General features: G+C 61.5%; 7 protein-coding genes across 7 annotated transcripts; 4 read left to right on the top strand and 3 right to left on the bottom strand.

Moving 5' to 3' along the window:
• Positions 1–19: 19 nt before the first annotated feature.
• PAN0_015d5090 (uncharacterized protein) lies at positions 20–715 on the bottom strand (the record flags this gene model as incomplete). The annotated part of the gene is made up of 2 exons (XM_014799400.1): positions 20–474; positions 577–715. The coding sequence occupies 2 exons, from the start codon at positions 713–715 to the stop codon at positions 20–22; spliced, it is 594 nt and encodes a 197-aa protein (XP_014654886.1).
• A 2810-nt stretch (positions 716–3525) lies between these two features.
• PAN0_015c5091 (uncharacterized protein) lies at positions 3526–6156 on the top strand (the record flags this gene model as incomplete). The annotated part of the gene is made up of 1 exon (XM_014799401.1): positions 3526–6156. One exon carries the CDS (start codon positions 3526–3528, stop codon positions 6154–6156), a length of 2631 nt encoding a protein of 876 aa, XP_014654887.1.
• A 632-nt stretch (positions 6157–6788) lies between these two features.
• Positions 6789–8093, top strand: PAN0_015c5092 (oxidoreductase; the record flags this gene model as incomplete). Its single annotated transcript, XM_014799402.1, has 1 exon — positions 6789–8093. One exon carries the CDS (start codon positions 6789–6791, stop codon positions 8091–8093), a length of 1305 nt encoding a protein of 434 aa, XP_014654888.1.
• Positions 8094–8182: 89 nt separating this feature from the next.
• Positions 8183–9379, bottom strand: PAN0_015d5093 (uncharacterized protein; the record flags this gene model as incomplete). The annotated part of the gene is made up of 1 exon (XM_014799403.1): positions 8183–9379. The coding sequence occupies one exon, from the start codon at positions 9377–9379 to the stop codon at positions 8183–8185; it is 1197 nt and encodes a 398-aa protein (XP_014654889.1).
• Positions 9380–9926: 547 nt separating this feature from the next.
• Positions 9927–10775, top strand: PAN0_015c5094 (proteasome subunit alpha type 1; the record flags this gene model as incomplete). The annotated part of the gene is made up of 1 exon (XM_014799404.1): positions 9927–10775. The coding sequence occupies one exon, from the start codon at positions 9927–9929 to the stop codon at positions 10773–10775; it is 849 nt and encodes a 282-aa protein (XP_014654890.1).
• Positions 10776–11018: 243 nt separating this feature from the next.
• On the bottom strand, positions 11019–11858 carry PAN0_015d5095 (uncharacterized protein; the record flags this gene model as incomplete). Its single annotated transcript, XM_014799405.1, has 1 exon — positions 11019–11858. The coding sequence occupies one exon, from the start codon at positions 11856–11858 to the stop codon at positions 11019–11021; it is 840 nt and encodes a 279-aa protein (XP_014654891.1).
• Positions 11859–12572: 714 nt separating this feature from the next.
• Positions 12573–15095, top strand: PAN0_015c5096 (SART-1 protein; the record flags this gene model as incomplete). The annotated part of the gene is made up of 1 exon (XM_014799406.1): positions 12573–15095. The coding sequence occupies one exon, from the start codon at positions 12573–12575 to the stop codon at positions 15093–15095; it is 2523 nt and encodes an 840-aa protein (XP_014654892.1).
• Between the last annotated feature and the right edge of the window lie 37 nt (positions 15096–15132).

Consider the following 15132-nt stretch of genomic DNA (forward strand, 5'->3'; position numbering starts at 1 on the left):
TGTGGTGTTGTGGATACAATCAGCGACGCACGCGAGGGGTATGCAAGTGGGGAGTGAGACCAAGCAGCTGTGTGCGGGATGCTCGCACGACGGCGCTTGCCACAATCTCGACTGGCGTAGGCTCACCCCTATCCATCGGTGAGGTCATGAGACGACGATGATGGAGAGCGAGCCAGCCATTGGCGAGAGCAGCGGGATTGCGGCTATAAAAGTCACCCACCCACCCCGGCGTTGTCTCCCTTCCTTCTTCCCCACGATTCTCACTGCACTCCGGTGCTGCCTGACTGGGATCTGTCTCGTCTGCCTGTTCGGACTGGGGGCTTGGATATCGCTCGGCCATGGTCGTTGTTGGTGGGGGGAGAGTGATTCTTCCGGTACGCATTTGGGCGGCTCTACCGATCTTGCCCTCGCCCCTCCTAGCATTTTCATCCACCGCCCTTCTCCTCCACCTACCATTCGTCCCCTCATCCTTATCTGGCTTCCTGGGATGGGAACGTCGTGCGCGTCGATTTGCAAGCACTATCACTCGACCCTGTCAGTATCATTCTTCTGTACTTGTGTGGGTTGGGTACGTACCTTGTTCGCGCTCGCATTGATCGCAGTCGCAGTGCAAATCGTGCAAGTCCGAAGGTGGATGTAGCTGCTGGTCGGAGATGTAGCAGTTGATGCGGGATGTGGCGTCGAGCACGCCTAGCGCTCGAAGTGCCGACTCCATCGTTCAGATCTGCCATGACGCAGTTGACCCATCATCTGGACGTGCATTATAAACTCTTTGAAGACGGTAAGCCATGACGCGGGAATAGCCAGCAACCAAAGACGCTCAAGGATGGTCCGGCTTAAAGCTCGATCGTGCTGCAACGCATGGCCATATCGGCTAGTCGTACATTGTAGTCGGCTCGTCAGTCCTGCTAAACGATGGCATCGTTAGCGATGCGAACAGCATCTTCAACATGTGCATTTGAGAAGTGACATTGAGATCATGGAAAGCACTTTATGCGAGGCCTGAGCCCCGAAATGGGAGCGCCACACTTTGTACACTTGCTCGAGTCTCCCCACCAAACAACCATCGAAGGGGCTGCAGTCAAAAGGTTAGGGCGAGCAGGAATTGGCTCTTTGTGCTGCGGTGAACGCTGTCTGCAATGATCGACGCTTGTTTGCGCCGTGTGCTGTTTGACAGGTTCGAGATGTCGAGTGAGATTTGCGAACCAGTCTAAGCGCACGGCGAAAAAGCCCGCTAAGGGACTAGCGTCTTCGATGGGATCTGAGTGCATCGGAAGAAGCATCGGGGCCAATGCTCACCTCACTCGGGCGCAGCACAGACCGCCAAGCGCCTAAAGAATTGGTCTCGGAAGGCCTCCGACGCAGTGACTGTGACGGCATCCTGTGCAGTGTCGGTTGATCCGTAGCCCCAAGCGCTATTGTTCGCAGATGAGGATTGCGCTTTGCACATCTGACACCTGGACGGTACAGCCGCTGAACGAGCCGTCTGTACGAGCCTCGCTAATCGAGCATGGGAAGCTCCAAGCCGGTCTCGCCTCGTCAATTCCGGAAGCGGCTGGCGATGCTGGCTTGCGGACGCGTCGCCAAGCGCCCGAAAATCCTTGGCCGATTCGAGCAGGCCAAAAAAAAAAAATCATGGCCCACTCATCTGAAACCTTCGGCATGAGCCACACCCGACAACGCATCGCCACTCGCCCTACTTGTTCGACCTGCGACCTGCGAGATGGATTTGTACCAGCGCAATCTTGCTTTCGATGCAGCTTGGTGCGGTGCGACGAGACGCAGCTGCGAATAGTGGTTGAGCTTCCAGTTTGCATCCGATGGCTGCCTTGACAGCCGCAAGCGCGCTCGCTTGCAACCAGGCTGCATCGCCATCCACATCTTGCACGCCTCATGGGATTTTTTTTTTTAATTAAATCTTGTTTTTGCGGACGGTGGGAAAGCATGTCTCAGACTTGCAGCGGAGGTCCCGACTTTCCTCAACACGGCCCAGCCGCCCCGTCACTTCATCTCGCTGCAAGATGCGGGGCCGAACGAAATTGCATCGGCGGTCCGAGCGAGGATGAAGAAAAGCCGCTAGAAAGCGTAGCTGGAATGGTCGTAACTGGTCGTCGAAGGTGGCAGCAAAGGGTAGGGCAAGATCTAGATGTTGGCCGAAAAATGTCAGGCTGCGCAGCGCATGTCGGCAACGCATGGCGGCAGACGCGATGGAATTCAAGCTTGAAATCCACCCAATGCGATACGTTGATTCTCCGCTCTCGCCCTCGACCTCGCGCGTCCTGAGCTCAGCTGGGCTTCCCGTGCCCCTCGCCCGGAGACCGAAAGATCGCACTGGGCCCTTGGACGGCGAGTGTTGCCGCGCCGAGGCGATGCACAAGGCTCTCCAACTCCGCTCGATTTTGCTTCCGCTCAATTTCGTTTGAACCCGTGGGCTCTTGATGCGGCTGCCTCTGCACAGCTGTCGCCGAAGCCGGTTCCAGACCCATGGGCAGCTGATTTGCTCCCTCTTCCCCGCACCGTCAGCATCGTCTCTCGCCGCAGCAGCAGCGAGCGAGATGTGCGGCTGGCCGCTTGCGGAGACCAAAGAGATGCAGAGCCTGCGTCTGAGTTGGGCCATCCTTCCATGCTGTCTGAGCTCGTGAGCTCGTGAGCTCTATCGTGCCGCCGTCGCCGTCTCACGGTCCTCTCCGCTCRCTCGCTCGCTCGCTCCTCCTCACCAACTAACACGGACCTGTCTTGCTGGCCCCTGTCCTCTTCACCACCGTTTGGATCCTCTGCACCGCTGTCTCTGCGTCTACTGCGTCGGCGCCGCTTCCGTCCGCATCCAGGCTCACCGCTTTCGCTTGCGGCGCTCTTGTTGCTTCCCATCTCTTCACTCCGATACCCGCCCCAGTCACGCCTCTGCATCTCCACGCCGCCCCCCACACACACCCTGCGCCAATCGTCGGGGCGTACCACGCTGTGAATCTTCGGTGCCTGAACCTAAAACATCCATCACCTTCGGCACAACGCTTTCGAGAGAGAGTGTGATTGCACAGCTCAGGCCTCTGCGCTTCCCATCAGTGCTAGCTGTAGCGCGTCGATCCTGCCGACGGCTTGTACCATCAGCTCCGCATCGACACCACTCACTCCGCTCGCTCGGCAGACCGCTTCCGTCTTGGCCTTGCTAGCACCTTTCACAATCTGCATCGTCAGCGTCAACTCCATCGTTATCGTCAGCACTTGCTTGTTCTCTGTGCTGCCATCTCTATTCTCGACCGCTTCTCGTAACCTCTCATAACGAGCGCCGCTCTCGTTCGATCGGCATCGTTTCACTTCATCATCACCAGGCTTATTGTTCCGACCACCATCGTCCGACTCGGCCCATCATCTCGCACATGGCTCTTTGACGACACCACAGCTCGAATCGCGCCGTGACATGCGCGTCTAATTCACCAACGAGGCCAAGCTCTAGGCTGTCTCTTACTTCTACTGCTTCAAGTCGCGCGCTGATCGCGACTCGTGCTCACAATACCCGTCGCCGCGATGGTGTGGACGTCCTCCACAGCCAGGCAGCTCTTTCGCGGCCCTACACGACCCGATGGCCTTCCGCCCGCCATCGTCGCGGGTCTCTCGTCCACCAATGCGAGCGAGCAGCAGGCGGCGATCGAACAGCTGCGCGCCTTCGTGCACGAGCTCTTCTTCCTCGACGTCAACAAGTTCTTCCTGATCACCAACCCCATCACTGCAGGAATCATCTGTCTGCTCATCGTCATCGGCATCCCCGTCATCCTCCACCGCCTCTATCACAAGCGCCTCGACCTCTTCCGTCTCGAGCGCCGCGCCCAGGGCTCGTACATCGTGCCCAACGCCATCAACTGCTTCCTCCTCCTCGAGGGTCTTTACGGCGTGCTCACCGTCGCGTTCAACTTTGTCGTCTGGAAGCTTTTCCACGACGAGATGGCCGTGTGGGTCAAGTTTTTCCCCGCCTTTAGGTCGTTGATCTGGATCCCGCTCTACATTGGCGCCTTCCTCACCGGGTGGGGGAGCTTCTACACGGCGCCCGGTGCGCTCGACAAGCCGTCGGCAGCGAGGAACAAGACGAGCGCAAAGGGCCGCCTGCCTTGGCCGCTCATCGTCAACCTCAGCTGCTTGGGCACGCCCGTCGCGCTCATCGTCTCGCTGCTCCCGCCCGTCTGCATCTCGTCCGTCAAGATGGTGGATGCCTTCAACATGTACAAGGCGTGGGATGCGCGCGTGCAGGCGCTGGTGGCGGCGACGGCACCGGGCGCGCTGGTGGCACCAACGGCTGTGCAGGCGACGAGCGCACAGGCGTACGACATCTTTTACACCTGGACGCGCTCGTACTACTTTGTGGACATCAGCTATGTGCTCTGGGCATTCTGGGCGCTGTTGTTCCTGTTTTTCTACGTGCCTGCAGGCGGCACGCTCGTGTTTCTGCTGTTTCGACAGGTGCGCAAGCAGAAGGCCATCCTCGTCAGCTACCAGCGCAAGATCGAGGTGCAGCTCGCGCACGAGGAGAAGAACGCGACTGTCTTGACGGGCGATGCGCACACTGCACCGAGCGCACCCAGGAGCGCAGGGTGGAATGCGTCCGGTGCCAACTCGCGTGTGCGCGGCGCAGCGCTCGAGGACATCTACGAGGACCGCGGCGTGTCCGGCGGAAGCGAGGCGACGGGCCATAGCGGCGTCACGGCATCGTTCAAGGGCAGCCACGAGATGGTGGGGATCGACTCGATGCTACGCCAGGAGCCGCCGCGGGTGCATGGCGCACTTACGCCCGGGCTCAACTCGAGGCTTGGGCAGGTGGCGAGCTTGGCGGACGAGGCGCATGGCGAGAGCAATCTCACGGCGGCCGAGACGACGCCGCCCGTGTCGCCGCGCACGCCGTCGATGCTGCGCAGGCTCATCTCGGCCACGTCGAGCACGCACAAGCCGGGCACCAGCACACACAAGCGCGCGCGCCGCATGTCGATCACGGGCGGACCCATGTCGCGGTACAAGTACCTGCGGCGATGCTTGGTCAACCTGCTCATCCTCTACCTCGGCATCATCTCGGCTGCGTGCTTCTTTGGCGCCGTGACGATCTATCTCGCAGCGGTGGAGTACGAGCATGCGCTGCAGGGCCCGGAGGCGGTGGCCGAGTCGATTGCCATTGCGGGCGCCACGGCGGCGTGGGTGTCGGCGGTGTTTGGCGTGCTCACCATCGGCTCGATAATTTTCCGCAACTTTGACAATCCGCAGCCCGAGGCGAGCCAGGGCAGTGGCGGAGACGGTGCGCTGCGCAAGCGGTTTCACCGCAATGCGTCGCGCACGCTCGAGTCGGGCGAGGCCCAGGGCGGCGTGGGCAGGGGCGCGCACGACAAGACTAGGACGCTGCCCGCCGTGCCCGAGAGCGTCGACATCGAGGCTTCCATGGTGTCGAGGTCCCGACCTCATATGGCGCACGACATGTCGATGAAGTTCGCCATGGGCGAAGGGCAAGGTGGATTCGTGATGCGGCCGGATGATCAGCTGGCATCGGCCATGTCCGTGGGCAATACGCCCGAGATCGAGGTGGGCCCCAGTGGCGGTAGGGCGCAGGGGCAGCAAGGGGCGGCGCTAAGGCCACCGGGACCGCCGGCGAGGGTGTGGCTGGGAAGGGAGAGGGAGGCGACCATGTCGATCCCGCAGGACGTCACCGAGTCGTTTGGCCTCTACTCGCTGCCCATGCTCACGCGGACGGGCGAGGCGCAGCCGGTAGACGCCGTCGAGGGACACGAGACCGTGACAGACTCGACGTTGCGCGAGTATCCGTCGTTCGACCCACAGCTGATGCGCAGCGTCGACCAGGAAACCACGCTCGATACCGCACCGATCAGTCCGCGGGACACGAGCTATAGGAAGCCCGTGTCGCGCGGCGGATCGCCTGTGCTCAAGCGGCACGCGAGGTTGCCCGACAGCGTGGGCAGCGAGACGCCCGCATCGAGGATTGCCAGGGAGTGGGCGCAATCCCAGTACCTCGCTACACCGCTGCCTGAGCCGCCGGCCCGGGGTGATGCTGCAGGGTGGAGCGATGACATGGACAGTGCACCGCTGTCCCCGCCTGTTTCGCCGCCTGTTTCGCCGCCCAGCTCGCCACCAAGGCCCAAGCGCGATCACAGGAGACTTCTGTAGAGGTACTCATACCGCAGCACACCATTCTATACTTTCTTCACACATGCATGCAACACAGTCGTTTTAGCAATTCACGTCTTAGCGCGGGAATGAGGAAAGGGGAAGGGTGAGGGGTCGAAGTCGAGACGGAGGGTCGGCCGGGAAACGGGTATTGAGCCGGCCGAGTCGAGACGCGACGCGAGAGCTCGGTTCGGCCCGGAAGAACAATCTTCCCGCGTGGGCAGATGAGGCTGCGGTGCTGAGCTGGCCATGAGGCGCTGGCTGGGCGAGCGGCGTTTATCAGATCCGCGGACGATGCGTGCATGCTCAGACTCGTGACTCGATGTGTAGCTGTGCATCGTGCATGTTTCCGTGTCTGAGGAAGTTCCGGCATGCGCCGACCGCGTAGTTGAAGCGTCGAGCGAGGTTCGAACGGGGAGAGAGGTGGTGGAGCCGACCGCGTGGGTTTATCTGATAAAAATGAACTGCGCAATTCGAACCTTCGGCACGCGGGCAGCGCTGATTGGTTCGGCATAGCCAACCCCCACTTGAGCCGTTCATGTCCGGTTGCCTTCTCTTCTCCGCGGGGGACGGCGCTTGAGCCCTAAATACTCGCTTCTGGCCGGCCGGAGGGCCGAACTACGCTGCCAAAGATGTATATAAGCCGGTGGGGCTGGATTGGCGTCGTACTTTTCCCCATCATCTGGCACCTCTTTGGACGACAAGACACGATGAGCATTGGAGCCGCAGCCAAGCAGAGCACGATTGCGGTGGTGGGTGGGTCGTACGTGGGGATGCGACTTGCACAGGCGCTGTTGCCCGTGCTACCCCCCTCGCATCGCATCGTGGTGGTGGAAGCCAACTCGCACTTCCACCACCTCTTCACGTTCCCGCGCTTTGCAGTGCTGCATCGCGGTGGGGAGGAAAAGGCACTGGTGCCCTATACGCATGCGCTTGACGGAGCACACAATGCGGCCATCGTTCATGCCAAGGCGCTTTCGGTGCATGCAGATCCTACCAACCCGCAGCGGGGGGTGTTGAAGCTCGACCGCAACCACGAGGGCGCGGATACGATCGAGTTCGATTATCTTGCTATTGCGACGGGAACGCAGCTCAGGAGACCGTGGTCGTTGCCATCGCAACAGACGGAGCCGGCAAAGGCGAAGGCGGAAGCAGTACAGACACTGCGCGAATATCAAGACGCCGTAAAGGCAGCGCAGAACATCGTCATTGTCGGAGGCGGCGCGGTCGGTGTGCAGGTCGCTTGCGATATTGCGGAGCTCTACCCCGGGAGCAAGAATGTTACGGTGCTGCATAGTCGTACGCAGCTGATGAACAAGTTTCATCCCGACCTGCATGCGGTTGTAGCCGACCGATTCGCCCAGCGCGGTATCCACACCCACCTCGGCAGCCGCGTCGTCGTCCCGTCCTCTGGATTCCCCAGCTTCAGCGAAGGCCAGACGTTCGATGTGGAGCTGCAGAATGGCGACAAGATCAGGGCGGATTTGGTGCTCATGTGCACGGGTCAAACCCCCCGCTCGGACCTGCTTGCATCATACGCTCCCGACGCAATCACCAGCGATGGATTCATCAACGTCCACCCGACCATGCAGATCTCCACTACAGCGCCTCTTGCGGGCAGGATGTTCGCGCTCGGAGATGTGGCCGATTCGGGCGCCAGCAAGACCGTCCGTGCCGCAAGCGGCCAGATCGACGTGATCAAGAGCAACATCCTCGCGCTCATCCAGGGCCACTCCCAACTGCAATCCTTCACCCCCGGTCCCTCGGGCATCCATTTGAGCTTGGGATTGTACGAAAGCATCAAGTTCGGCAACCCCGCCACCGACACCGAGAAGCCCCGCAACCTAGGTATCGAACGAGACCTCAAACTCGATATGGGCATCGAAGGAACTTGGCAAAAGTGGAACGTCCCAAAGGGAACCCCCTGGCACCTCTAGCCCTTCACTTTAGACTGCATTGAATCAGCATCTCACTCCCACACCACTGTCTGAAACACTGTTTGCTGGATGAGAGATTGATTGCGGTGCTAGCTTTGCAGGTCGGCGATCCATGTCTTGAAATCGGCGAGGGGGTCAGTGTCGGGCGTGGCATCTTGGGCCCACGATCGCACCTTGCCGACACTCGCGAGCGCCACATCGAGTTTGCCGCCAAACACGACCTGCTCGTCGAGCCTTTCGAGGCTGAATCCGGCCGCGCCGATGCCGGTGCCGTCCGAGGCCTGCGCGCGCTGCGCCGCGGCCCAGTCAATGTAGTCGACCACCTCGTCGTCGTGCTCGTCGTCCTCCTCCTGCGCATCTGCCGAAACGTTACTGCCCGAGGCACCGAGACCGAGCTTGCTCCTGATCCAGCCGAATACGCCGCCGCTGGCGACCACGTCGTCGGCTTCAGCCACCTTGCCGAGCCCGGCGATTTTTACGTTGCCCGCACGGCGGGTGCCGAGCCCCATGTTGGCGCGGCGCTGGCCGAGTTCCGACTCGAGCGCGGTGCGGCAGCGTGCAAGCAGCTGTGCACGGCGCTTGTCGTCTTTGGCCGCGTCCGTGCCTGCGCCGGCGCCGCCGAGGAGGGGCGATAGATCGGCGCGTGTGAAGAGCACCAGCACCGACGGTGGGGCTGTGCGCGACGACGACCGCGCACGCTGCTTGGCGAGCGCGGTAAGTGTGGCGTGGATCAGGTCCGCGACGTCTGTGATCGACTCGGCGTCGCCCGGGCGCGACGAGAGGCTCGTCTTTGACGCCATGACTGCATCCACACAGATCACCAGCCCGTCCGCCTGCGACAGATGCTCGTCCACCAACGGCCGCAGACGCGCGTGCCCGGGCACATCCACAAGCGTCACCGGCTTCAGTCCTCCGTCGAGCGAAGATGGCGCAACGATGCCCTGCGAAAGCTTTTGTGATGGAAGCGTCGCGGGCGTGGTCTGGTATACTAGCGACGAGAAGAGCGACGTCTTGCCCGTCTCGCTCAGCCCCACCAGCACCACGGTCGACGCGCGGTTGTGCGACCGCTTTGTCGTATACTCGTCGTCCGTAGAGCCGCCAGCGCTGACCAGGTGTGCTGCCGACTTGGACGAGGATCGTGTGAGCGTGTACGTGAGCAGCACCGCCAGCAGCGTGGCGGGCACAAGCACAAAGTACTGCGGCGGCACTCCTGAATCCTTGAGTGGCTGCGGGAGATGCGACGCCACCGTATCTTGCCAGCGCACGGCTGGAGTGGTGAATGACATGTTGTGCACGCGAAGATGGTGTAGGTGACTGGCGAGAGGAGAGTGAGTGTGGGGGAGGAGGACTTTGGTGTTGAAGCTGGGTTGGAGATTTCGGAAGTCGGGTCGCCAGCTTTTGATTGGTCAGCACGTGTCAGCAGCTGCGACATGGGGGCGAGGATGGCTGCAAATTGCCAAGCGGGGGCGCAGAGGCAGTCGATCACCGCACGGCTGCGCTTGCGAATGCCCAATTTGGGTGGGCGAGAGGACGCGTTGTTACTTTTGGGGCTCGAGCACGGGCTTGCTCCACCTTGGACTTGGACGAAAGCATCACCTGGGTCTGACGACGCTTCTTCTTCTCCTCACTCGCTGCATTCGACACGTCGTCCCTCGCCATTGCACGCACTGCCGACTGCTGTCTTCCATCCTATTCCAACCATCAGGTGCAACTCGCCAAACAGCTTTCCCTGCTCCCGCTCCACATCTCGCGCTTCACTGCCAACGGTAGCGCTAACGACAGCCTCGACTCGAGCACCGCATAACGACTAGAGCCGGCGCCTAGATCGTCAACATGTTCCGCAACACGTACGACAGCGACAACACCGTGTTCTCGCCACAAGGGCGACTGCACCAGGTGGAGTATGCTTTGGAGGCGGTCAAGCAAGGTTCTGCGGTGGTGGGGCTGCGCAGCAACACACATGCGATCCTGGTGGCGCTGAAACGTGCGCCGTCGGAGCTGGCGAGCTATCAGAAGAAGATGCTGCGCATCGACAACCACATGGGGATTGGCTTTGCGGGGCTCACCTCGGACGCACGTGTGCTGTCGACGTACATGCGTCAGCTGGCGCTGTCGTCGCGTCTGGTGTACTCTCGCGCGCTGCCGATCTCGCGTGTGGTGGACTCGCTCGCAGACCGTGCGCAGTACAACACCATGGACTACGGCAAGCGTCCGTACGGCGTGGGCTTCCTCATCATCGGCGTCGACTCGACAGGTCCGCATCTGTACGAATTCACGCCCACCGCCAACTGCTTCGAGTACTACGCCATGTCGATCGGCGCGCGCTCCCAGTCCGCAAAGACGTACCTCGAAAGGAAGTACGAAGAGTTTTCCGAGGCTAGTCTGGACGAGCTCGTGCTGCATGGGCTGTATGCGCTGCGCGATACGCTGCCCCAGAACAAGGACCTCGAACTCGACCAGGTCAGCGTGGCGGTTGTGGGGCCCGGCGCGGATGCAGACGTCGACTCGCCAAACGCAAGGAGCGGCGAAAAGTTCAGGATCCTAGAGGGCGACCAACTCAGGCCGTACATGGACAGGCTCGAGCCAAAGTCCATCCCGGGCGCCAGGGCCACCGCTGCATCCACAGAATCCGCCGACGCCGCACCAGCTCCAGCTGCAGGCGAGACTCCCATGGAGGACTAGCCCCCGAACCTCCGCTGAGCTAGCTGCCACTTGTACGCTTTTCCTCTAGTCGCCTTTGTTGAATGTACGAAATGCATCTTTTCCTCGCACACACGCACGGCACAGATCACACACCGAGTGGTGAAGGCACAGATCGAGTGGTGAGCTGGATTTTATTCTGTCAAGGCCGATACGAAAGGCGATGGAGGCAGCGAAGCTACTTTACAGAGGCGAGAAGCGAAGAGGATCTGGGAGGGTTGGTGCTTAGAGCGAGCCGTTCTGCTTCTTTGCGGTTTCGTTGGCCCAGTAGCCCTGGGCGCCAAGGAGGCCGAGGATGCCGACGGTGGCGGCGCTGATGAGGCGGCGGTCGGTGCGCTGGACGTTGTCGCGGTTCGAGTAGGCGTAGATGCCCAGACCGCCGAGCAGGGCGACGTTGGCGGCGGCGAGGGCGGGGACCCACTGCTTGGGATCGCGCGAGAACTGGTTCCACCAGCTCTCGAGCTCCTTCTCAGCCTCGTCCGCCTTCTTCTTGAGCTTCTTGGCGCCCTCCTCGCCGCGCTTCCTGAGCGCCTCGGTGTCCTTGGAGAGCTCCTTCTTGCCCTTTTCGTACAGCTCGCCCGCCTTCTTGCCTGCCTTTTCGGCCTCGGCACGTGCGTTCTTGCCAAACTTGTCCGCCTCGGCCTTCGCCTCCTTGCCCAGCTTCTCGGCGTCGTCGGCGACCTGCTTGCCCGTCTTCTTGGCGTCGTCCGCCAGCTCCTTGCCTGCCTTCTTGGCGTCTTCGGCGGCGTCCTTGCCAGCCTTCTGCGCGTCGTTGGCCGTCTTCTTGGCGGCGTTGCTCGCCTTCTGCGCGTCCTGCTCGAGCTGCTTGCGCTGCTCGCGCGCCTTGGCGACGGCCTCGTCGTACGCCTCCTGCGACTGCGTCTTGAGGTGCTCGAGGTCCGAATCCGAGGGGACTACGTTGACCTTGCCGCTGTTGACGTCCGGTGCGTTCGGGTTGGGACCGGTGGACGACTCGTTGTGGCCCTCGAGGTAGCCCTGGTCCGGCTGCGGCTGCTGCGACTGGGGCGGCGCGTTCTCGGCGGCGATATCGGCGTACGAAGACATGACGATGGGATTGCAAGTGGTGTCTAGGTGGTGGTAGTGGATGCGGATGGGAAGACGTGGATGGTGGATGGGTGCCAAGAATGAAGACAAGCCAATCAAGCCTTCATAGATAAACGCGGCGGCGCAATCTCGAGCGACGCAACCGGCTCCAGCGCTCTCAGCTCCCTCTGTGCTCAAAGCGAAGGAATGCCGCTCTGGCTAGCTCGCAGTATCGAAGCTGTCTCACGCCCGCGAGCCGATTTGAGACCCCAGACTGGCCCGCAGCAGCCGCCTTTACTGGAAAAGCCATCTCTTCCTCCACTTTGGGTGACGGGCGGGGCGTGCATTTCCATTTTGGTCCCTCAAAGGCCAGGCTGGGAAGCGCATGCACGGGTGACTGGAGCTGCGCAGCAGAAGTGCGTCATTCGGCACCTCATCGCGAGCCATTTTTGGCAATCCATCCCGAATCGGCCAAAAAGCCACACTCATCCACCCGCGCCCTAGCCTCTCCGATTGCTACATCGATCGGGCGGGCCTCTGCATGAGTCGCAATCGGCCGATTTGAACCCTGCCCGGAAGTCGCGATTTTGAGGCTGAGCATCCATTCTCCTCCTCCTTCTCGCCATCTCCCTCTCCTCAGCGACTGCTTGACGGAAGGCTTGGTCTCGACAAGGGTGAGCATAGACAAAGAGACTCTGAATACAGCGAAGAAGCCGCGTTCAAGCTCACAACGCCATGTCAGAGTTTCAGAAGGAGGAGCTTTCGCTCGAAGAGACCAACAAGCTCCGCATCTCGCTCGGCCTCAAGCCTCTTGTTGCCGACGATGCGCCTTCCTCGTCTTCCAAGCCCGCGCAGGAAGACGCTACTCCCAAGCTAGACTCGGATGCAGTCGCTGCGAGGAACTTTCAGCAGAAGCAGCAGCGCGACCGGCGCGAGCGCGAAGATGCCGAGCTGCGCGAACGGCTAGCGCGGGCACAGGCAAAGCGCGACGCTGCTCGTCGTCTCAATGGCCCCACACTCGGCGATCCCGAACCGACGCTTGGCGATGCCTCTGCGTCGTCGTCCAGGGACACGCTGCGGTGGATCAAAGAGTCCAAGAAGCGCGCCAAGGAGCATGCGGCTCGCAGAGCCAAGGAGCTGGAAGAGCAGGAGGCGCGTGCAGAGGCAGAGTACCGCGACACTGACCTCGTCGGTCTGCGCGTCCGCCACGATGCGGACGAATTCGGCGAAGGCGAAGAGCGCATCCTCACGCTGCGCGATAACGACGTGCTCGACGACGGCGATGACGAGCTCATGGACGCTGCGCTTGATCAGGCCGAGCGCGACCAGAAGAACATGGAGCGCAAAAAGGGTGTCAGGGAGTACTCTGGCTTGGACGACGACGAGATGCTGCTGGGTCGCAAGAAGGGCGTGCTGTCCAAGTACGACGCCGACCTGCCCGAGTCGGAACTCGACTCTGCTACCGACTCGGGCTTCCGCCTCGGTGCGAGCGTCTCTGTCGCCGACCGCCAGGCTCGACTGCGTCAGGAGGCCGAAGAGGCGGCGCGGCGCGACAACAAGCAGCTGCTCACACTCGACTACGCCAAGAACCAGGAGGTCTCGGACTACCTCCAAGAGGGCGATGTGGGATTCAAGAAGCCCAAGGCCAAGAAGCGCAAGAAGGCAGCCAAGGTCAAGATCAGCTTTGACGATGACGATGACGATACCCCACGTGGCGCTGCGTCGACCCCTGCTGCGGCTGAGGCTGATGCGACGCCCGATGTGGAGATGCAAGACTCGAAGCCAGTGGCGCGCGCGACGAGGCGCGAGCAGACGGACAACTTTGTGGACGACGACGAGCTGCAGGCTTCGCTCGCCAAGTCGCGCCGACTCAAGGCCAAGAAGACGTTCAAAAAGATGACGCCTGAGATGATCGCCAAGAGCCTCGCTGAACAGCGCGCGGCCGAGGAGGCCGAGCAGGCTGCGGCGGGAACGTCCAACGGTGTAGCGTCGCCGATGGTAGCCAATGGCGCCATCAAGCAGGAGGAGGGCGAGGGCGGCCTAACATTTGACGAGACGAGCGAGTTTGTGCGTGCGATCCGCGAGCGACCCATCGAGAGCGAGATGCGATCGAGCGCTCGAGCGGTGAAGCAAGAATCGCCCGTTGCATCGTTGGGCGAGGTGCAGGTGAAGCGAGAGGAATCGGTCGACGCGGGTGACGTGCCTATGCGCGAACTCAACTCTTCCGACATCAAGGCACGGGACGAAGCCGATGTTGCGCCTGGTGCCGTCGAGGTCAAAGAAGAGCCCGAAGAAGGCGAGGCGCTCGCTGCTGTCAAACCCGAAGCCTCGGATCTGGATGGCGACGCGAGCGAGCCACTGATCGGCCGGGGTATGGCAAGCACACTCTCATTCCTTCGGCAGCAGGGTATGGTTCCGCACGTCGACGCCGAGCTAGCCACACGCGAGCAGCAGCAGCGCCAATACGATGCGTGGCTCGCCTCCCGTCGTCTTGAAGAGCAACTGCGCTCGACCGAGCGCCAGCAATCGAAAGCGTCCGGATCGTCGGTCGACCAAGCGACGCGCGAAGCCCACAACCGATCTCGGGAGGTCGAAGATGCGCGTCTAGCTCAGGAGCGCTTCCGGGACTACAAGCCGGATGTGTCGATCAAGTACCATGACGAGTTCGGGCGCGATTTGAACCAGAAGGAGGCGTGGAAGCATCTGTCGCACGTCTTCCACGGCAAGAAACCGGGCACCAAGAAGACCGAGAAGCGGCTGAAGCGGATCGAGGACGAGCAGAAGCGCGAGCGCATGGCGGCGGGCGACACGCCCACTGGCATGATGGCGGCGTTCCAGAGCAGGAGCGAGCGCACGGGTAAGGCGCACATGGTGCTCAGTGTGGGCAGCCGCGATTCAGCACCCCAGGAGAACGATCTGCTCGACGGCAAATCAAAGGACGGCTTGCAGCTGCACAAACCCAAGCGATCGCAGAAGTCAAAGAAGGACGGGGAGATCATGTCAAGCATGACAGAGGTGGGGTCGAGCACTGCAGCATCCGATGCGGCTGGGGAGGGGACGGTGACGACGAGCACGGGTGGAGGATGGGCGAGGATCGGAAGCGCAACACCTGCTGCACCTTCCACATCGACAGCAACTGCGGTGGGTGGAGGAGGATTCCGACCGATTGCGTCTTCGACCGACTCAGCACCGAGTACGGGCAATGCACCGTTCCGTCTGGCATTTGGTGTCAAGCGCAAAGCGGACAGCTCGCAGTGACCATCATCTGACATTGCGAATCTAGTCTCCATTTCGT

This window comes from Moesziomyces antarcticus (genome assembly GCF_000747765.1).
Source record: "Moesziomyces antarcticus DNA, scaffold: scaffold_v10015, strain JCM 10317, whole genome shotgun sequence".
NCBI classification, from domain to species: Eukaryota; Fungi; Basidiomycota; class Ustilaginomycetes; order Ustilaginales; family Ustilaginaceae; genus Moesziomyces; species Moesziomyces antarcticus.